The following is a 24457-nucleotide window of genomic DNA, read 5'->3' on the forward strand; positions in this document are numbered from 1 at the left end:
TGTGTATGTTTTTTCGGTCGACAAACTAGAAGTTCCTATGTTTTCTGAATATGTAGACGCATAGAAAAAGTTGTTAAAGGTTCCTTGTGAAAGACAGGATTAGGATTGAGGGAAGGAAGGAAGGAAAGGGTGGATGGGTAACGAAAAATTTACTCTGTATATTTCTGTAATTGAAAAATTTTAACAATGAGACTCTGTACCCTTAATTTAAAACAACTTTTCTTTTAACCTTCCAAACTCCTATATCACCTAAGAAAATTTAAGAAGGAATTTTAAAGGGTTCAAACTACTGACAGCAAAAAGGAAAAAAAAAAAAAACACTAAAGAACTGAACCAAACAAAAAGGAAGAAAAACAATAGAACCAGTGACTCAATGAAATAAAATAAAATAAAACCAAAAAGTCATGGGCTCAACTGATAAAATACAGAATAAGTAAACTAAGGGCAGAAAAGAGAAAGGAAACTAAAAAACGAGATAAACCGGGACTTCTCATGTAGTCCAGTGGTAAAGAATCCACCCTCCAATGCAGGGGACGTGGGTTTGATCCCTGGTTGGGGAACTAAGATCCCACATGCCGTGGAGAAACTAAGCCCACGTACCACAACTACTGCGCCTGCACGTGCTGGAGCCTGTGCACCACAACTAGAGAGAAGCCCAAGTGCCGTAACGAATGCCACAATAAAGACAGGATGCAGCCAAAAAAAAAAAAAAAAAGTAGATATAAATAAATTAAAAAGTTTTTAAAAACCTTTAAAAAATGAGATAAACCATATCCTGTGTTTACTACAGATTAAAAACAGATCATAAATAATAAGTGAAATGTAATATATTAAATAAGAGATTTTTTTTTGATGTGGACTATTTCTAAAGTCTTTATTGAATTTGTTATAATACTGCTTCTGTTTTATGTTTTGGTTTTTTGGCCACAAGGCATGTGGGATCTTACCTCCCCCGACCAGGGATTGAACCCGCACCCCCCTGCACTGGAATGTGAAGTCTTAACCACTGGACCGCCAGGGAAGTCCCAAGAGATTTTTTCTAAAATACCTAAACTGACAAAAATTTAGCGACCACTCTAAAAAGCCACCTGGTTCTCAAACATACATTCCACTTTACAAAAAATTATCCCACACTGTTTCAAAACAATGAAAGAAACAGAATGATTACAAACACATTTTATAGGACAAACAATGGCTTTGATCCCCCAAACTCAGCCAGCACAATTCTGAACAAACACAGGCTAGTCTCACTAAAAAGATACACAATTCTCAACAAAATCTTGGTTAACATACCGTAACAAATTTAAGTACTATTCACTATGACCAAGAGGGGTTTATTCCAAGAATTCAAGAATACAATTCCATGAAAAATTTTATCAAAAAGGTATTTGGAAATGCCTTAATTTGACAAATACAGATGTTAAAGTGACAAAGGATATATATCTAAAATTTAGGCAAAACTATGTTTTCCTTAAAAAAAGGGATAAGAATATTTGCCATCACTGCTACTACTTAGAGTAATCCTTCCACCTAAACACAAACTCTTTTATAAAATCAAACAGACAAATTTATTTTGCATAAACGTATTTTAACCACAAGAATTTCAAACAGAGACCAATCTCAAATTACTTTCACAGCTATGACTTGAAGTCCCCTGCCTCCATAACTGTGAGAAAATGAATTTCTGTTGTTTATGCCACCCAGTCTATGGTATTTTGCTGTGGCAGCATAGGCTAAGACATCCACACACTGATTAAAAAAAGAGAAAAGGGGACTTCTCTGGTGGCGAAGTGGTTAAGAATCCGCCTGCCAGTGCAGGGCACACAGGTTCAATCCCTGGTCCAGGAAGATCCCACATGCCGCGGATCAATTACGCCCGTGCGCCCTAGCTACTGAGCCTGCACTCTAGAGCCCACAACTACCGAAGCCCGCGTGCTGCAACTACTGAAGCCCGCGCGCCTAGAGCCCGTGCTCCGCAACAAGAGAAGCCACCGCAATGAGAAGCGCCGCTCGCCACAACGAGAGAAAGCCCACATGCAGCAACGAAGACCCAATGCAGCCAAAAATAATTAAAAAAAATTTTTTTAAAAGGGGAAAATCATTTGTTGCCATAGGATGTGACTATTAAACCAAAGCTATACTCTGATAATAAGCAATTTTCATCCCAGTTAATGATGGAAAGCTCTTCTTTCTAGAAGAATTCTAGTTAGGTAAATATAAATTTGACAATTAGGAAAATCAATGGATGATGATCCTTATCAGGTGAAAGGATACTAAAGAGTAAGATATTTGCAAAGGACCAAAGCATAAACTTCAGTTTACTTGCGAACTGCAAAAGGAATAAAACATACCTTCACAAAGAGATCTTGTAGCTCCCACCTTAATCAAGTGATTACACAAGTGACCTGATATCACGAACAGTGAGAAAACCTGATTTTACACATATATTAACATGATTCAATATGAAATACCGACATTACACTTGGAGTCTTGCCAAAAATGTTTAACCTGATAATCCAGGCAAACCTTTATACCTAAACTCCCAGTTTATAAGAAATACAAGTTAAAGCATCACCATGAGGAAATCTCCAGGATTAAAAATGGAGGTGTGTGGGCTTCCCTGGCGGCGCAGTGGTTGGGAGTCAGCCTGCCGATGCAGGGGATGCGGGTTCGTGCCCCTGTCCGGGAGGATCCCACGTGCCGCGGAGCGGCTGGGCCCGTGAGCCATGGCCGCTGAGCCTGCGCGTCCGGGGCCTGTGCTCCGCGGCGGGAGAGGCCACGGCAGTGGGGGGCCCGTGTACCGCAAAAAAAAAAAAAAGAAAAATGGAGGTGTGTGCAGGAGAACCATCATAAATTTTAGAAGACTAAAAACTACATTCAGGAAATCCCCTGGCTAGGACTCAGCGCTTTCACTGCCATTACCAGGGTTCAATCCCTGGTCGAGGAACCAAGATCCTGCAAGCCAAAAAAAAAACCCCAAACAGACAAACAAACAAACTACATTCATACGCAATGTGTAAACCTTAAGCGGATCCTTCAAAACAAAAATCCAAAAAACTATAAAAGACATTTTTTAAGTAACTAGGGAGATATGGATTAGATACTAAGGAATTAACAATTTTCTTACGTAGAATAATGATACAGTGGTTATGTAAAAGAATGCTATTTAGAGGAGATGCATGCTCAGCTTTTGGTAGTGAATTATCTTCATAACAGCAGCATTAACAATTGTTGAATCTAGGCAGTGATGACAGAAGCATACGTTCTTTCAACTCTTCCACTTGAAAATTTTCTTAATAAAAAGTTAAACGAATTATTTGTTTTATTTTTTCTGCCACTTATTTGCCCATAGAATGTCTAGTTCATAGAACTTGCTCAAGTTCACTGGATAAACTAGGGCTTGGTCAAATGTTTATCTAAATAAACTCAATGTTTTTCAAAAAAAATAAAGTTAAATAAACAGATAAAATGGAACAGTTAATTTTTCTATCTGACTTTTAAAAAAAAAGGTTGCCTTAATGGTGAGAATATGATGAAATGGGCTGCCTCATACAGTGCCAGTGCTAGAGCAATTTACAACCAACTTTCTAGAAATCACCTTGGTCATAAGTTCAGATACTATGACCTAGTAATTTTCTTCCAGTAATCTATCTTAGGGAAATAAACTCAGATTAAAAAGTATTATGGGACGTCCCTGGTGGCGCAGCGGGTTAAGAATCCGCCTGCCGGGCTTCCCTGGTGGCGCAGTGGTTGAGAGTCCGCCTGCCGACGCGGGGGACATGGGTTCGTGCCCCGGTCCGGGAAGATCCCACGTGCCGTGGAGCGGCTGGGCCCGTGAGCCATGGCCGCTGAGCCTGCGTGTCCGGAGCCTGTGCTCCACAACGGGAGAGGCCACAGTAGTGAGAAGCCTGCGTACTGCACACACACACACACACAAAGAATCCGCCTGCCAATGCAGGGGACACAGGTTCAATCCTTGGTCTGGGAAGATCCCACATACCACGGAGCAACTAAGCCTGTGCGCCACAACTACTGGGCCTGCGCTCTAGAGCCCGCGAACCACAACTACTGAAGCCCGTGCACCTAGAGCCAGTGCTCCGCAACAAGAGAAGCCGCAACAAGAGAAGCCACCGCAATGAGAAGCCCGCGCACCTCAATGAAGAGTAGCCCTCGCTCGCTGCAACTAGAGAAAGCCTGTGCACAGCAAAGAAGACCCAATGCAGCCAAAAATAAAGACATTTACTTTTTTTAAAAAGTATTATGTAAAGATATGCCTTTCAGCAGGAAAGGCTATAAGAAGAAAAAATAGAAACAACTTATAAATGTTCGACAAAAGAATGGTTTAGTCAGGAAGTACTAAAAGTTAATATATAAATACCATTTAATTCTAATACTCAAGTTAAACACTAAATATTTAAAAAGAATATTTAATGCCCTGAAGAAAACACAAGATATATTAATAGGAAAAAGATATAAAACAGTATACATACAAAGATCCTGATTTGATTAAAAGGATGTTTATATCAACAGCTATCTGTGGTTGATGAGAGACTGTTGCCTAATTTGTCATCTTTGTACATTTCTTCTCAAATCTCACAGAAGAGCAAGGAAACAGGATTAAGAATGCCTGTGTTCCCGACAAATACTAACAGACTGTAACCTCTTATCCCCATAATCATACTCTTGATTTTGTCGTCACCTAAACTTGCACCTTCTCCGAAATCCACTTCAAGTTTCTCAGATTCCCAACCTCTGTGGATTAAATAAATTCACTTTGGTACTCCAAACCCAGCTATTAGCTGGCTTCATCAAAACAGAACCACTCTCCCTGACTCTCCCTCATTATCAGTCACCTTTAAGGTCCTCACTTCCTCCTTAGCCAGTTTAGATTCCTTGGGCATTCATTATAATCACTCCCTTGCAAATACTCTTGACAACCTTGATACCTTTCTTCCTGCAGTGTACTCATATGGCAAAGCCCTAATGCTAATTAAACTCATTCTCCAATTAACTAAAAAAAAAAAAAAAAACCTTCCTGTGTCTGCCCCAAGCAGCACTGCTGGGGGAGGAGCAGGGAACAACCACCATTAAGCGGTCTGATGTTCCAAGTGAAAACCACAAATCCCAAATGGAAACTTAACATTGCCCTAAGTGTCTCTGTTCCTATTAAAGATTAATCCTTCCACTTATGTTAGGAACACCACCCCGTTCTTCTCAAGGACTTTGCACCTTCAGTTACTCCTCTCTCTAGCATAACCAATTTCTCCCATCCATCAACATACAAACATACTCTAATATCTACTAGAAATTTTTTTTTAAAGAACTCTGAAGCCATGGTCTTCTCCAGCTCCCCCTCTTCTCTCCTTCCCTGTAAAAGCAAAACTCCTTTAAAAAGTTGACCATAGTTGCCAGTTCCTCATCTCATTCCTCTTAACAATCCACCCCAATAACACATGCACACCATTCCAATGAAAATATTCCAGTCAAGGTCACCAATGATCACACTGCAAATTCAACGGTCATTTCTCCCATTTAAGCAGCATGACAAAGTTGACCACCTTCTTCTTGGAACTCTGTCTTCTCTTGGCTTCAATGACACCACGCTCTCCTTTGTTCTTTCTCATCAATTCAACTTCAACACATTCTATGGAACCAGGACAAAAACCAGACTTTGTCCTAGACCCCTCTTTTTCTAACCAAATTCTAGAGTTAAGTTACCCAGTCTAAGCATCAAATTATACCATCTATGTATCTATGATGCCAAATCTCTCTTCAGATCTAACCTCCAGACTCACAAAACGAACTGCTTAAATTCTTATCCTCCCCACCTCCAGTGTGCTCTTCCCACTCTTCAACTCAGAAATTAGCACCACCATCTACCTAGTTGCAAAGACAAAAATCTAGGTGTTTTTCCAGCTTCTTCATTATTTCTCTACACCATCAGCAAGCTCTGGTGACTCTACTCTTAAAACATAACCCAAACACTTCTCTTAAGCCTCCTGTATTCCACCCTAACCCCAAGCTTCAATCATCTCTTGCCTAGGCTACCTAGAAAGGCTTCCCAAATGATCTTCCTGACTTCATTCCTGCCTCCTATCCCCAACCCCACATGGGAAGTGCCTAACAAATTTCCTTCTCCTTCCTTACTAACAAAACCCTCATTTTAATTGGGGAGCAATGTGCTCAGCTAATAAACATTTCCTAGCCTACCTTAAACCAAGAAGTGATTATGACACTGTGGTGAATAAAAAAAATAAAAAGAGAGGTCACTGAATGGAACCTCAGATATCTCTTTAAAGGGAGTGAACTCAGTTGGCAGTGCCTGGTGCCTTTCCCTTTTTGAAATTCAGATAGGCTGCCTGGTCCTCTGATAGCCATTCTGAGAGTTTAGGGACAAGGGTCAAACTCCTAAGAATAGTAACCTGAAAGTTAGAAGTAGACTATTAACACTATAAAGCCCCTAACCAAGCAACTTTGGGATACTTTCCCTCCAGACTTTTCCTATTTATTTCAATCACTACTACTGTTTCTTTTGTTACATCCAGCAAAACTCAACCTTTAAGTAGTAAACGTTTCCTCATTATCTTCAGTGTCAATTCATTCTCCACAGCAGCCAAAGTGATCTTTTAAAAACACAAATTCTGTCGTTTGCTTTAAATCCTCAAATGGCTTGAGTGTGATCTGGCTCCCACCTACATCTCCAACTTCATCTTGCACCATTCTCCTCCCTTACCCACAATACTCCAGCCACAACCATCTCCTTTTGGTTACTTACACATAGCAAATTCATTCCCACTTTAGAGCTTTTACACTAACAGTTTCCTCTGATCTGGACTGTTCTTCCCCTAGTGACGTGCTTTTATCATTCAGATCTCAATTTAAGTTTACGATTCTAGGATAAGCCTTTTCTGAACACCCAATCAAAAACAACCAATTAATTTCATCTGGACAATATTACTATACAGCTCTGCACTGCATTTATTACTTATTTGTCTGTCTTCTCTTATCCCACTCATTACTATATCCCCAACACATATCATGGTGCCTACCATAGAGACAGCCCTCAAATACCTGTTAAAGAGCTCTTGGTACTGATAATACAAAGATGGATGAGCCATGATGCCTACCCTTGAGAAGCTTGGAGTCTAATAGGGAAAAACAACTTCAAATGATTAAAAATTACAGATGTCGGTTTAAAGTCCCATGGGAATTGTATTCAAAGCTCCCCCACCCCAAAAAACTCTAAATATGTATATATATGTACATACATAGATAAAATGAAAGGAAAACCAAAATTAAGATGTATCTCTGTATATGTGAAATATTTCATAGACAAACATTTTTTAAAGAAAAAAATTATCTCTGGGAGTGAGATTACCAATAGTTTTTACTTTATAATATAGTTCCCTGTATTTTTCAAAGTTTAATAAGTTTCTTACTTTTATATTCACAGAAATTTGACTATTTAAAAGAGGAAAGCAATTAAATGGTTTACATTCTTGACTATATGATTATTAGCTTTCTATGTGCATGTAAGAGTTGATCATCCTAATATATGACTAAGTTAATTCCAATTTATCCTCCCAAGTATTAGTTTAAGCGTTATTCCCAAGGAACTCTTTCCCTGAGTTTAGGTTCCCTCACCCTCACAGTTCTCCTTACTTAAACTCAACAAACAAAACTAGCTGTTCAATGTCTCACCATCTTACTGGACCATAATTTACTCCATAACAGCATGGACCATGTCTAGCTTATTAACAAACACAGGTGGCATTCAATAAATATTTGTTGAATAAATGAAGAAAAATGTAGAGTTAACTAAAGAGTTTAAACCACAGGATACAGATGATGTCATATATAATACTAAATAGATGCTCCCTGAGATCTTCAAAGGGGAAAACTACAAAATAAAGCAAAAAAGATTCTCTTCCCACCATCTTATTTCCCCAGTTTTGGGCTTGGACAGTATACCATCCCAATTCAGGACCTAACTACATTATCAACAGAAACCCAACTTCACTGGCGGCCACCTTTATCAACATATTCAGTTCTTCCTAGTTCCAGAAGCAGGATGAAAGGTATTACTTTCATAGTGCTTGGGGATTAGCTCCCTGGAGCTTAAGAAATACTGAAACTCATTCAGGAAAACAAATGCCTCCTGCTCACCAGGCAATGTGCTAAGCAATGGAGGATGGAAAAATCAGTAAGACAGGTCCATGTCCTCAATGACACACATTCACAGTTCCATCAGACAGATGGAGATAAAGCAGTAAACACCTAAGGATATAATCAATGTATGACCAAGCCAAGAGACGTTTAAAAAAGTCTGACATATATAACCTTCTAAATCTCATCTAGCAATACACATTAAATTCTTGCACATTTGTACCAGCAAGAAACTGGAAATAACCAAATATCCAATGCACAGATGCATAAACTGCAGTATATTCTATACATATATTTTAAAAATAAAGGAACTAGTACAGAATGATTTAAGAAAAATGAAGCACAAAGTGTTTTATATCACTGCTGAAAAGCAATAGTATCAGACAACCCACAGTTAAGTACACCAATTCCAAATAGGATGGTTCACATGAAACAAAGAAACCTAAAAGTAAAGCACCCCACAGTCACTTGAGAGAAAAGGCTACATATGCTAGCTAGCCCTGCATTTGTAATCACTAGAAAAACCCATAATCACACAAAGACTAAAAATAATGAACAGAGTAACATAGACCTGTCCTAAACCTAGGCAAAGAGCACTTTCAGCAATAGCTCCAAAAGATTAGACACCTATCAAAGATTTGGGCGGGGGGGGGGCGGGCAGGTGTGGCATACTTTAAATGTTACTAAGCCTACTACATTTCAGGCACCATACTGCTGGATGCTGAAGAAAAAATGATGAATAAGAATCCTCAAGGAGCCCAATAATCTAGCAGGAGCAAAAAGACATATATACAATTACCAAAAATATAATAACTGCTCTAAAAAAAACCCCAACAAAGTGATACTAGAGAAAAAAGGTAAACTGTGGGTTCAAGAAAAGCTTATCAGGTTCCCTGATGGTGCAGTGCCAATGCAGGGAACACGGGTTTGAGCCCTGGTCCGGGAAGACCCCACATGCTACGGAGCAACTAAGCCCGTGCACCACAACTACTGAGCCTGCGCTCTAGAGCCCATGAGCCACAACTACTGAAGCCCTCGCACCTAGAGCCTGTGCTCCGCAACAAGAGAAGCCACCTCAATGAGAAGCCCGCGCACCACAATGAAGAGTAGCCCCCACTCACTGCAACTAGAGAAAGCCCACGCGCAGCAACAAAGACCCAATGCAGCCAAAAACAGATAAATAAATTTTAAAACAGAAAAAAAAGAAAAAAGAAAAGCTTATCAGAAATGGCATTTTAGGAGAAGTAAGTTTTTCAAAAGGCAAAGAAAGGAGGTTAAGGACTTATTCCAAGCAGACAGAACTCAATATAGCTAAAGGCTGGAGGGACAGTGAGGGTCTGAGGTATGTTCAGGCATACAACTTAAGTTGAGACTTGACAGGAAATAAGTAAAAAGGTAGGCTAGAACAACAGTAAAAAGGTTTTGACTTCATGCAATAGGGGGGAGACAATGTAAAGGAAAATGACAAAGTAACGTTTTAAAAATTAAATCCAGGGAGGCAGGGCTGGGCTGCAGTGCGGGGCCACCGTCCTCCGCACTCCTGGGCGTTCCTCCGCGCTGTGCGCCCCACAGGAGGAAGTCACAGGAAAACAATCTGACATCAGGTGAGAATCCAAGTCAAAACTGGGTGAAAATGAAGAGAAATTGGACGTTCCCACTGGCTCCTTAAGTACCTATGGATTATGGCAGGAAAACTGAAATGGGTCACTGATATCGAGAAGTCATTGCTGATAAATAACTCTGAAAAGAGAGGATGGGTCCAAGTGACAGAAAACGAGGACTGGAACTTTTACTGGAAGAGCAAGCAAACCATCTGCAATGTTTTTAGTGTCGAAACTGGCTACCGGCTCTCAGATGATCAAATAGTCAACCATTTCCCGAACCACTATGAACTGATGCAGAAGGATCTGATGGTGAAAAACATCAAGAGATACAGGAAAGAGCTGGAGAAGAAAGGGAGTCCTTTAGCAGAGAAGGACGAAAGTGGGAAACACCTCTACCTGGACTTCGTCCCTGTCACCTACATGCTGCCCGCCGACTACAACCTGTTCGTGGAGTTCAGGAAAAGGCTCTCCAGCACCTGGATCATGAAACCTTGGGGCAAAGCTCAGGAAAAGGGCATCTTTCTGATCAACAAGCTCTCTCAAATCAAAAGGTGGTCCTGGGACAGCAAAACAACTTCGTTCATGACTCAGTCTACCAAGGAAGCCTACGTGATCTCTCTGTACATTAACAACCCGTTACTAATCGGCAGCAGGAAGTTTGACCTGCGCTTGTATATTCTGGTGTCTACGTACCGCCCACTGCTCTACTACATGCATAAACTTGGATTTTGCCGCTTTTGCACAGTAAAATACACCCCGAGTACCAGTGAGCTGGATAACATGTTTGTTCATCTCACCAACGTTGCCATTCAGAAACATGGGGAGGACTACAACCACATCCACGGGGGCAAGTGGACCGTGAACAACCTGCGGCTCTACCTGGAGAGCACCCGAGACAAGGAGGTGACCAGCAAACTGTTCAACGAGATCCACTGGATCTTCACGCAGTCCCTGAAGGCCATGGCACCAATGATGAACAATGACAAACACTGCTTTGAGTGCTACGGCTACGACATCATCATCAACGACAAGCTGAAGCCCTGGCTGATCGAGGTGAACGCGTCCCCATCCCTCACCTCCAGCACTGCCAACGACCAAATCCTTGAGTATAACCTGATTAATGACACCCTCAACATCGCGGTCCCTAACGTTGAAATTCCAGACTGTAAATGAAACAAGTTCACCCCCAAAGGAAGTCCTTGGCAATTATGAAATTCTGTACGACGAGGAGCTGGCACAGGGCGACAAGGCTGACCAAGGGCTGAGAAGTCCGCCGGGCCAGTCGCTGGGGGCCCAGAGGGGGCCGATCGAGAGACTCCAGGAGGACCGTCCTCACAACCTGGAAGTGACCTCTAGTGAGAGCAAGACTCCAGCCTGGACTTGTCACTGCACCCGCCCTTGCTGAAGACCTATTTTGGAAATTTCCTTTTTCTAGAGCTTTTTTCCTTTCCTAAACCCTGTAATAAAGGCATTTCTTTGGAAGGTTAAAAAAAAAATTAAATCCAGTGGCATGGCGCCAGTTGAATTAGAAGTTGGGACAGACCAAAGGCAGAGAATTAAATGTAAATAAGCAAACTATTTTAATATAAATAGTCCATCTGAGAAATGAAAACCTGACCTAAGATGATTAACAAAAAACGCAAAAGCGGAAACAAAGATTCAGGAGATAAATGGGGGATGGAGGACGAAATCAGTAACTTACAAAGGATAATGAGAGAAGTTGAAGAAAAACCAGAAAAGTCTTACCAGAGTAACCGAAAGGGGAAAGCTCTAAGATGGAATTGGAAACGTGGAAGAAAGAGGTACAAAATGGACAATTGCTGAAAAGTTACTTTTCGTTTCACAATTTAGACGATATTGGTAATGACTGAAAAAGTAGTTTCAATATATGATAGAGACAGAAGAAACCTGAGTACAGAAGTTAAGGAATGAATTAACTTTTAAGAACCAAATACAGGAGAGTATCTTTATGATAACCAGAGTAGGAAAAGATTCCTTAAACAAAATACAAAAGCCACACCATATAGGAAAAGACAGACAAATTTGACTACTTTAAAAGTAAACTCAGTAAGATCAAAGATACAATAAAGTGAAATAAGCCAGCAGAATAAATAATGTATAATAATCAAATTCATAGAGACAGAAAATATTCAATAGAATGGTAACTGCCAGGGGTTGAGCATTGAGAAGTAAGGAGTTAGTGTTTAATGGGTACAGAGAAAGCAAAGTCTTAGAGATGGATGGTGGTATTGGTCGTACGACAATGTGAACGTACTTAATGCCACTGAAATTGTGCACTTAAATATATAAAGGATGAGGGACTTCCCTGGTGATCCCGCAGTTAAGACTCCTCGCTCCCAATGCAGGGGGCCCAGGTTTGATCCCTGGTCAGGGAACTAGAGCCTGCATGCCGCAACTAAAAGATCCTGCATGCGACAACGAAGATGCTGCGTGCCACAACTAAGACCCCAGTGCAGCAAAATAAATAAATAAATATTTTTAAAAAATACAATGAAAAGTTTTATGGGGCTTCCCTGGTGGCGCAGTGGTTAGGAGTCCGCCTGCCGATGCGGGGGACACGGGTTCGTGCCGCGGTCCGGGAAGATCCCACATGCCTCAGAGTGGCTAGGCCCGTGAGCCATGGCCGCTGAGCCTGCGCATCCGGAGCCTGTGCTCCGCAACGGGAGAGGCCACAACAGTGAGAGGCCCATGTACCACAAAAAAAAAAAAAAAAGAAAAGTTTTATGATGTTATTTACCACAATTTTTTTAAGAAGAGCATAAAAAAAGATAAGACAGTTAGAAATTACGCCACATAACAGAAGTAGACAAAATTATACAGATAAAGAATTCTTACAAATCAATAAGAAAAATACAAACCACACAAATTCTTAAAAATGGGTAAGGAGGGCTTCCCTGGTGGCGCAGCGGCTGAGAGTCCGCCTGCCGATGCAGGGGACACGGGTTCGTGCCCCGGTCCGGGAAGATCCCACTTGCCGCGGAGCAGCTGGGCCCGTGAACCATGGCTGATGAGCCTGCACGTCCAGAGCCTGTGCTCCGCAACGGGAGAGGCCACAACAGTGAGAGGCCCACGTACCACAAAAAAAAAAAAAAAAAAAAAAAAAAAAGGGTAAGGAATGCAAACACTAATTTTACAAAAGAAAGCCTTATGGCCAATAAACACAAAAACATGCTTAATATCTCTACTGACAAGGGAAATGAAAATTAAAATAAGCTATCATTTCATATCCATCAGACTGACAAAAATCTAAACCTTCCAAATGTCAGGTCCCTAGAATTCTTATTTACTTCTAGAGCAAGTGTAAATTGATACAATCATTGGGAGAACAATGATGCAATATCGAGTCATGCAGAAGATGCAAATACACTCAGATCCTGAAAGTCTACTTCCTATAAAACCCTTAAGTGCCCAAGAAAACAACTATAATAATGTTCAATGCATCCTTTTTTATAATCTCTAAAAGTTGGAACTACATGCCATCAGTAAGAGAATGAATTTTAAAAACTGTGACACGAAATACTCTACATAGTAGACCCTTGAACGAGGGGGGTTAGGGATACCGACCCCCTCCCTGCTCAGACAAAAATCGAAGTATAACTTATAGTTTGGCCCTCCATATACCCAGTTCCTCCACATTTTCACATTCAATCAACAGTGGATTGTGCAGTACTGCAGTATTTACTACGGAAAAAAATCCGCATATAAATAGATTCATGCAGTTCAAACTCATGTTGGTCAAGGGTCAACTGTAGTTTAAAACTGAAGAACTAGAGCAATATGCATCGTCACAGATAAATCTCAAAAAACAACACTGAGAAGAAAAGTTGCAGGAGATGTAGAATATTATAACCATCTATGAAAAAAAATTTTTTTAAGTTTAAAATACTAAAAAGTGATTTTACACTCAAAAATACTGTGTTTATCAATAGTAAAAACAAAAATATGAATGGGGGGGTATACTCAACCCCAGCATAGTGGTTACTTAAAGAAGGAAAGAACAGAATGAGCTTTGTCTGTATGCTTTGTTTTATTTCTTGGGGAGGTGGAGGAGGGGCTAAACCCAGTATGAGTTAAGATCTATTAAATCTGGACCATGGATATAAAGGTGTTCATATATTATTTCTTAACTTCTAAGTCTAAAATATAATTTTTAAAACATCTTTAAAGATAATGGATAGGAAGCAAGCAGCAGATATGATTATACTCTATTCTTCCCACCATAACCAGTAAACAGTCAGAGACCTGGTTTTAAACCCTTGTTCCACCAAGTTACTCGACACTGAGGAAAGTTACTTAATTTCTTCAGAGCTGCAACTTTCTAATCCATAAAACAAGAATAACACCCATCTCATAAGGCTGTCATATATATAAAATATTGGATAGCAGACATTCAACTACAGGTAGTTACTGTTTTAAATTTGCAGTAAAGGCACTTCCCTGGTGGTCCAGTGGGTAAGACTCCATGCTCCCAGTGCAGGGGGCCCGAGTTCAATCCCTGGCCGGGGAACTAGATCCTGCATGCATACCACAACTAAGTAGTCCACATGCCGCAACTAAAGATGACGTGCCACAACTAAGATCCGGAGCAGCCAAAATAAATAAATAAATGTTAAATTTGCAGTAAAAGCAAAGAACTAAAGGGAGGGAAAGGACAAGGGTTTTGAATGAAATGTACTTGTCTCACCTTTTCAGAATTACATAACAGAACATACGACTGACGTCAGATGGATGTGACCACGACTTTCTAGTTTCCAAAACCCGACTTTAAAATAGGGATTTTACAAAGGAATTCAAGATTACACACCAGAGGATTAGCATATGGATTCCATGGTCCAGTTAAACGAGACCAGAGCCATGTCAAGAAGTCCAAAATAATCCCATTACTCCATATTATATGAAAGGCTCCCTAAGAATTTACTTCTTTTTCACTCAGAAAGGTCATTTTAACACAAACTTCTCTCCAATTTATAACTGTCTCCTAAAGAAAGACTAACCAACATCTTCAGAACAAAGCCCACATATATTCTTTTGTATTCCCCCTTGGCCACCAGTCCCCACAGGTTATTTGCACACAAAGAAACAATATAAGTAGTACTAAAGTCCCTCATCATGTTATTAAGCCTTTTCTGGAGGCAAATTCCCGTAGAGCTATCACTAAACCATTGAAGGAAACCTTTATGGTCCAAGGACAACAATAAGCAGAGTATGAAAGTACAGTTAATTTTGACATCTTAGCAGCTATCCATTTACTGAATGTTCCAAGCACTGCTCTAAGCACTGTAAAGCCTCTCTTGATCTCCCTATTTACAGATAAGAAAGCTGAAACAGTCAGTGCTGTAGGTATTAAGCAGAAAAGCCAGGACTGAACGCAAATCTAATTCCAAAGCCCACACTCTTAATCACTAAGCTAAACTCACTACATCATGCTTGGCGAAGTAAGTATCTCTGCCTCCTGGCAACCTTTCCTCACACCAAGAGAGAAAAGCAAAATATATTTAAATACAATACTCAATACTGAACTGTCACCCACTGTTGTACTTAGTTTTATTAGCATTCAGCTTTTATGGTATTGTTTATGAAAAGTATACTCCCATAAAGCAACCATATATAATGGTTGGAGTAAACTGGTATGCCAAAAGCTTGGGTGAAGTTCACCATTAACCAGATTTGAGTCACTGAGCAACAATCAATCTCTCTAGGCCTCAGATTCCTGATCTTATAGATGAAGTTTTTGGCCTAGATCTAAGGTCTCTTTCAACTTTAACATTCAACACATTTTCTAAGACACTGTTAATGAATGTTTTGAACAAAGATTTTGAAAGTCATCTTTTGAAAACCTTTAAAATAAAATCATATAGTATATGCTCTTATGTCTATCCTTTTACTCAAACATACTCAAAGCAAAAAACAAAAAAACAAAAAAACATACTCAGGGCTTCCCTGGTGGCGCAGTGGTTGAGAGTCCGCTTGCCAATGCAGGGGACACGGATTCGTGCCCCGGTCTGGGAAGATCCCACATGCCGCGGAGTGGCTGGGCCCGTGAGCCATGGCCACTGAGCCTGCACGTCTGGAGCCTGTGCTCCGCAACAGGAGAGGCCACAACAGTGAGAGGCCCGTGTACCGCAAAAAAAAAACAAAAACAAAAACAAAAAACAACATACTCAAAGCTAGTCTGTGCTATTAAAAACCAAGAAAATTACTGGAAAGGGGTGGGGTGTGGGGATTCTGATGGTGCTGGTAATATTAATATTCTGTTTGTTTTGGGTGCTGGTCACACTTTATTGTATGTACTTTGTATATTACCATTTATTATTTTGATATGAAAAAGGTGTTTTTTTCTCCAAAGAAAACTTATGTGTTCTAACTCCACAACTATGTTTGTGTATATCAGAGCTGTGCAACCTTTTTGTTATAAATATATAAATGCGGTGCTTTGTGACCACCTAGAGGGGTGGGATAGGGAGGGTGGGAGGGAGACGCAAGAGGGAGGAGATATGGGGATATATGTATATGTATAGCTGATTCACTTTGTTATAAAGCAGAAACTAACACACCACTGTAAAGCAACTATACTCCAATAAAGATGTTAAATATATAAATATATATATATTTATATATACACACATATATATAAATGTGTTTCTTGCCTAATTTTGTCCATAACCCTGCTCCCTAGTTCCAGTTCAGGCAACTACAGAAGAGATCATTTACTTGTAAATTACAGTATTCTTGTAATTCCTTTATGACTGTCTCCTGAAATTCGAAGTCAGTCTTAACTTTCCTTTGGAACCTAGCTCAAGAACCTCCCTACATACACATACCCTCAGAACTCCCATAGCATTGATTCCTTGCATCTAACATTTTTATCTACCTCCAACCAGGTAAGTCTTTTAGGGCTGTTGTCAATATGCTCAATAACTGCTGATAACATATTTACTGAGAAATAAGAATATATATCCTTTACAAAGGGGTGACCTGCAAAGGGATCCCAAATGCATCTAACTGCGCCTGATGGACAGAGATCAAAGTCTTTATAATAACTAAAAAAAAAAAAGAGAGAAGAGAAATGCACCCCAAAGAGTATTTCTTGGACAGGCTTCTAAGTTGCTTTTTTTTTTTTTTAACTCAATCTATAACACTTTCCTTGCTCAACCTACACCCAGAACCTCTTAAGGAACACTATCTAAATAAGTTACACTGAACTATAATTTACATAGCTGTAAAAACACACCACTTTTCTATTAGTAAAAAATTGTTCAAATTCTGGTAACATTAGTTTATAGCAGGAAATTTCACCTTTTTCCTTAAATCAAAAAGGAAAGTTTAAAAGAAAATGACGATAATTAATTGATAAGGGGCAAAGTCTTAAAACAAAAACAGAACATTCAAACCTAGTAGTAGCCATGCTATATAATTTTTTGTACCTTTACTTCCATTCATTCATCTTTTAGAGAAATTATACTACACATCCTACCTAGTTAACAGTCTTAAATGTTCTTCTAAAGAGTTTTGTCTACAGCAGTGGTTCTCAGCATTTGGCAAAGTCTGGAGACATTTTTAGTTGATATGATTGGCAGGGAGAGGGTAGGGAGGTGGAGGGAGGATTGCCTGTGCTATTGGCATCTAGTGCTATTAGTCAGGGATAGTGCTAAGCATCCTACAATGCACAGGAGAACCACCCACAACAAAGAATTCATTATCTGCCCCACATGCCCCACATAGTGCCAAGGTTGTATGGTCTACAGAAATCAAGAGACTTTCTTCTAAAGATGTGCAACTAGTTCTACACAGAATAATCAAATATATAAAATTTAAAATAAAAGATACAAAAATCCATTTAAATACTTAAGGAAAATGTATACAATAGTAGTTTTCGTGAAACCAATTTGTTAATTGGTTTAAATTAAATATTAAAATAATTCCCTATGAGAATATTCCCTATGAGAATCCTAGAAAATCCTAGTTAGCAAAGTGCAGCTACAATATGAAAAAAACTACAGGTACCATATAGCACAAGAACAAGCAAGAGTATGTGCACTGATTTAAGGGCCTTTTACTTCACTGAACATCAAATTTAAAAATATTTTCCATATTGAAATGCAAGTAAAACTTTAATTACAGGTAACACGTATTTTAATGTTTAAACTAACAATTAACTTAGGTTGTGTTTAAATCCTTTAATCAGTAATACAAACCAGGTTCAATTATTTTTAAATAATTAAAAATATGCCTACCTTTGGCAAGTCATGACAGCATGGTACAATATAAACACAAGCAGACTTAGATCTACATCTCAAAGCTATACATTTGCGGCCAAATAATTTAACTTCTCTGAATCTCAATTTTCTCATCTAAGAAAGAAGAAATCTAATTCAAAGACCTGTTCTTGAGAATTAGCAATAATGTATATAAACAAATGGAACTGAGAGCTCCTCTACAAATGGTGGTTAATTGTTAATACCAATAATAATTGATAGTAAATAATAATACAACCTATGAATACAGATTATAGTTTAATTCTATCCTCGTAAGCAACAACTCACTTATGTAATTCAACTCAAAAAATAACCATAAAATGTACTTTAAATCAATTTTCCATGCCTAGCAACTTTGAAGCATTACTTAAAATTCACACTCAGATTTAAATAAACCTGACACATAAAGGACAGACTTCCAAACACAGTCTCAGGAAAAAAGACCTACGTGGTTTATTTATTTTGAGTAAATAACATATTAGCATGATTCAAAATTCAAAAGGGATCTTTTGATGCCTGTTGCCCCAGACACCCAATTCTCCCGACAGAGAAGCAATCAATGTTACCAATTTCTCATTAATCCTTTCATCTATGCAGACAAATACACCTATTCTCCCACTTCTGACACAAATGGTGGCCTCCTCCCACTATTCTGCACTGTGCTTTTAATTTATCTTGGAGGTTATATTTTAATTAACAACACACTCCAACAGTGGCCACTTACAACTTCTTATGGCCAGAATTCAGCAATGTCAGCTATCTTTACTAAGGCACTTAAAAGGGGAAAAAAAAATCCTTAAAATCAATCAGGAGTCTTAGTAAACACAAGCATATGAAATAAACTTTGGTAAAATGGAGATTTACATGAGGAAATACTTGATTACTTGACCAGCCACTCAAATACTACATTTACATACATAAAAAGGAAACACGTGGACTGTACTACAAGTTCTTCAATGAGCTGAAAATAATCAACATAATCCACTTACAGAACTGGACCTAGTAAAATATCAATTAAATAAAATATTGGTGAAAACAAAGCTATTTACTGGTTATATATTCCAATATCTGACCCTTTCCTAAATGTTCTTTTAACTTACTTTCTGGAAGAAGTTTCATTCCAGATTTATAAAGGTACTGTTCTTAAAAAAATAATTTGCCTGTTTGTATTTTCTGCTTTCTTCCTCTGAAACACTACGTCACTTGAAGCAAGGCTTCATCATCCCTTACTTAATATAGAGCTGTATTATTTTAACAATATGCATTACTATAGCAATACAAGATTTCTTTTAAGCATCAATTTAAGTACTAAGAATATCATGGTGAAAAGTCAACTCACATAATGCAGAGACTATATGAATTATGAGAGCAGTAACTTACCACTTTTAATTAATAGAAAATAATGCATTAAAGTCTTAAAGTTTCAGGCTTGTACAACCGTATTATAGAAGAAATGTTTTAGGCTACTGGCAACAATATTAGCTGCAAACTTTCATTAGGAAGATATATGTCAACTGTCCTGGAATGTATTTTCTTATTAGAGAAAAATTTAGAATCACTGTTTCACTGTATATCAGTACAGGCATTTACGACTCTTTTTCTGCACTGTACCACAAAAATACAAAGTCATCCTTCCATTCAGAGTTTTGGCACTTGAACAAATACAGAGGTCAGAGTACATACACATGCTCTGTAAAACCAATCATTACTTATATACTATTACATTCAATAAATCTGCTAGGATTTGGCATTTTTAAATAATCTTAAAGAATCTTCTCCATGTCTAACTGGAAAAATACATAATCACTTTAGACTCAAAGTTCAACTGCTATCAGACTTATGTTAATAACTCATCACATACTTAGAATGCTGAATTTCACAAATCATTAAGATCATTAAAGTACCAATGTAAGAGTAAAATACAAATAGCAATAATACATCCAATAATGATACGTGACATCTTGAAAATAACCAGTCAGTATTTTTAATCTTTGTTGGATCCAAGGATGAAAACAACCTAGCATTCTTCTTGATTTGGGTATGAAAAAAAAAACTGTACTGATCCGTTCATAATTTTGAGTCAAATTACTAAAACACTTTAAATATCTTACATTAATAAGTGCGGCTAATACTAGAGTATCTAAAATTTCCAAAGGACTCAGGAGCAGGTTAAGACAAAAAATTTTTTAATCATTTCAGATATAAATATGTTGGGATAAACCTACTTACTTAATAAGGAAATATAACAATGTATTAATCTGCTGAAACCTCATGTTTCTTAATAGGGATGTTCTTCAAAAGTAAGAATCAAGTTAACTATGAGGGACATCATAATGAAGTTAACTATGAGGGACATCATAGTGAAGTTTCATGGCACAACACAACAGTGTCACAGAGGCACTGTCTTGGGACACTCTGTAACTTGTAGACAGTATTTTGAAATAAGCTTCTCGTACACTCCATTATTTTTTCCTACTCCTAGCTAAAAATATCTAAATGTCTTTAATACACCAAACTTGCCTTTACCCAGTCAAAAAGCTTTAGATGTCAATCGAAACTCTAGGCCTAGATGTCGGGGTAAGTAGAAATGAGATAACGGTCTAATATGGAATTAATTTCCTATCTCAGGTGAAAATTCCCTTATCCCACCCCCCCACTCAAAGAAGACAGCACCCCATTATGCCTTCTCTTCTCTCCCAATACCGAACTGAGAGGGAGTAACTCTGAACGTCCTTTCATCAATACCTAAGGACTTGCATCGCTCCTTCCTTAAGGAAAGGACCGTGGCGGCCAGACCAGTTATAACCCAGAATACCCTTAAAAAGAGTGGGCCTTTGGGCAGCGCGGCTCTCCGGATCCAGTTACCACCTTTCCCCTTCCCCCAACCCACTTCCCGGGTTTTCTCAGGCTCGGCCTGCTCCCTCCCCACCCTACAGCCACACTTCCAGCTGTTGCCACTGCCTTGGGGCTCTCTCTAGAGCTCACACCCCGCCGATAAGCGCCCCTCCTCCATCCGCCCCCCAAACCTTTTTCCTCCCCAGACCACCCGCCCGCGAGACCATCCATCCCAGGGCCCTGGGAGGGGAGGGGAAAACGGCGGAAGGAGGGGGAGACTGCTGCTTCCCCACAAGCAGAAGGGTGGCAGCAAAAAAGGCCACCCGGGGGTTACCAGGGATATTGGGGTCGCCACTGAAAGGGCCCTCCCGCCCTGGGCTGAGGTGGGGGACGTCCGGGAGTTCATTTCTGACCTCCTCGCTCTTCAGCACCTCCTTGAACTCCCGCTTGATTCGCTGCACCGCGATGTTGGCCATGTCTCCGCCCGCAGCTGATTCGTACCCGCCTCCTCCGCCACCGTTACGACCACCGCCACCGCCGCCACCTCTTCCTCCACCGCCTCCTCCCTCTGCGATTCACACCCGAGCACACGAACGCTGCCAACGCCACCCCTGCCGCCGCGCTCTCCAGAGTGTGGAATCACCTCCGCGCCCGGCCACCAAAATGGCGCCGGGTTCGCGCAGGCGCACGACGTTGACCCGGCCGGGCGGCGCAGCCGCTGCCGTCGTAGCCCCTTACGCCACAGTCGCGAACCCGCGCCGCGCTGCGCCGCGCCTCGCGTCTCTGCCCGAGCTGCAGCCGCGTGGCTCCGCCCTGCCGGCGTTTGGGGCCAGGAGGGTGCGGCTTCTGCGCCGGCCGGCTCTACCCGGGCCGCCCCGGGCCTCTCCGGAGCCTCCTCCTCTGTACGAACCAATGTGATGTGGTCGAGGCTTCCAGAATTTAGCCTCTAACCGAAGGTTCGAATCCAACCTGACCGGTTCACGCGGCCCCACTCGGCTCAGAGCGCCGCCCTGACTCAGCCAGACCCAGAACCCACGGGATTAATGTAGCCGGCTGTGTCTAGTGTCTGAAAACACTGTCCCGGAACTCAGTCCGGCCCATTTTCTATTGGTAAAGAAAATCCACTGCGGTTCGTTTTTGTTCTGAAGCCATTATAATACTGTTACTACAATCATCCCAGGATCTTTCCAGGTACAACAAATCATTAAGTATGGTCATTGTTGGGTCTCAGTTGTATCTGAGACCACTACTCCACGGAGATGCCTGAGAGTTCAGAAGCCGGATGTTGATCTTTGACCTACTTAGATAATTGATGCCAAGCCGTGGAACTAAAACCATAGTTTTTAAACTTGAATGTACATCAGAATCCCTGGAGAGCTTGTTTAAGAACAACAACAACAAAAAGATTGCTGGAGTGTAGTGTGGGCCTAATAATTTACATTTTTAACAAGTTCCCAGGTGCTTCTGCTCCTGCTGCTGGTTCAGGGACCATACTATGAGAACCACTGAACTAAGGCCTGTAAAAATAGTTTATAAAGTGAACAATGGAGAAATAGATGCTTCTTGGGGACGAAGGGCAGCTTCTGTAAGCCTAGGGTCTACAACAGTGTCTGGAGCTAGTAGGCAGTCAATAAATATTGAATGAATAAATGAGTAAAGATAAGAGTAAAATGTTTTAAGTGGAAAGTAAATTTGAAAGTGGTTGCTAGGGCTTCCAGTAACTAATATGGTTTTGATGCTGAGGGATGCTTTGAATAGAAAACATTTTGTAATAAGTAATAACGTTTATTTAGAAGTTTATATTTCTTGCATTTCTTTCACCTAACCAATCAGTAAAGTGTCCTATTAGAAGAATATCATAAATACACCGTCTTAGCAAAAATTACTAAAATTGTGGCAGTAAAAAAGAAAATAGCCACTGGGGGTGAACCATTCAGTGGAGACACATGGCAAAAAAGAATTTATTGAACTCCTGCCGCGGGAACCAAGAGGCGATTTTAAATTCCAGCTCTCCTCCATACCAGCTCTCTCGGCCAAACTTGGTTTCCTCTTCTGCAAAATAAGGAAGCTGGATGAGATGATCTCTTTCAAGTTTTAAGAGTTTAGAAATCTAAAACATCATCTCGAAAAATTCCCCTAAATGGACTAACGTAACTGTAAAACCCTTCCGGCAGAGCCCCCTAGTGGTCCTAACAGGAACCGACTATACATGTGGGTCATGGCCCAATAAATTATTGGTATAATGTATAAATCATGCAATGCTATGTGAATTTGTGCCAGTACATTAAAAATAGTTATTTCGAAGTGTGCAAAATTTTTTTGAATACTTTACATTTATCACCTTCATTCAGTCCCCAATATTAATCTTGGAACTTCAAAGAAATGTACAACACTCAAATCACAGGGAGACTAATTAGAAGAGTATGCTAATTTCTTTGGGGAAGAGAGGTTTGGTAATTTTTAAATGCACATAGTCATTGGTCCTGAAATTCCACTCAGTCCATTTTTACAGTCCTTCCAGAGAATGAGGCAACTGCATATAAACTGACCTGAGATGATCCTCAAAATACATTCTAAGGGAAAAAGAACATTATGCTAAAAGCAATGTGGTATCCTGGATTGGACCCTAGAACCAAAAGGACATAATTAGTGAAATCTGAATAAATTCTGTAATTTAGTTAGTAGTATTGTAGAATGTTAATTTCCTAGTTTTGACATGGTACTATGATTATGTAAGATGCTAACAGTAGTAGAAGTGAGTAGAGTATACAAGATTCTCTAAAACTTTTCTGTAAGTACAAAATTATTCCAAAAGAAAAATTTTATTTAAAAAAATCACTATTCAGTCCAGATTGTGTGTAGTATACCACAAAGTATGTGATGGAAGAAAGGAATATGCTGGTGTATATGCTTGTGAATCCATAAAATATCACTGGAAAAATATATCAGAAACTGACAGCATCATTGTAAAACAACTGTACCCCAATGAAAATAAATAAATAAATAAAATTAAAATGCACAGAACATTAAAAAGAAAAAAAGAGAAACTGACAGCAGTGGTTATCTCTGAGAAAGCAGCTTAAGTTCCTTGGGGAAGGCAAAGTGGAAGACTTTTCATCATGTATCCTATTGTAAATTTTACCTGTTCAAAACTAATTTTTAAAAAATGAGTTTCCAGTAATGCAGATTATAAGCTCTTCACTATTATGATCTAGTTCTGATTGCTTACTTCATTACATAATTAATTAAACGAATAATTTTTGAATGCCTACTATGTGCCAGGAATAATCTAAGCCCTGGAGGCATACTAGTGAACAAGACCAAAAAAACCCTCGTAAAAGAATTTGCATTCTAGCAATGATAAGGAAAAATTCATCTCAAAAGTCTGAAGGCACCTGGGTGGCCCCTGAGATGTCTTCAGGAGTCATTGTGCAATGCCCAAACTATTATCATAATAAAACTAAGATATTATTTGCCTTTTTACTGTGTTGACATATGCACTGATGATGTAGAAGCAGTAGTATGCAAAAAATTACTGTACTAGTAATAATTTTACTAATGCCATACACTCACTAT

The 24457-nt window shown here is 39.6% G+C and overlaps 1 protein-coding gene and 1 pseudogene across 2 annotated transcripts in view; one reads left to right on the forward strand and one right to left on the reverse strand.

The window, feature by feature from the left end:
• UBE2K (ubiquitin conjugating enzyme E2 K) overlaps positions 1-21563 on the reverse strand; it is a 70875-nt gene extending 49312 nt beyond the window's left edge. The window contains exon 1 of the mRNA XM_081237365.1: positions 21295-21563. Within this exon, the coding sequence (XP_081093491.1) occupies positions 21295-21357 (63 nt within the window). The 5' untranslated portion in view covers positions 21358-21563. The remainder of the gene's footprint in view (positions 1-21294) is intronic.
• LOC308625245 (polyglutamylase complex subunit TTLL1-like) lies at positions 8833-11202 on the forward strand (annotated as a pseudogene). Its single transcript has one exon. The product of its transcript is annotated as a polyglutamylase complex subunit TTLL1-like (transcript).
• Positions 21564-24457: the final 2894 nt, after the last annotated feature.

Source organism: Mesoplodon bidens (assembly GCF_964165515.1).
Source record: "Mesoplodon bidens genome assembly, chromosome: 1".
NCBI classification, from domain to species: domain Eukaryota; kingdom Metazoa; phylum Chordata; class Mammalia; order Artiodactyla; family Ziphiidae; genus Mesoplodon; species Mesoplodon bidens.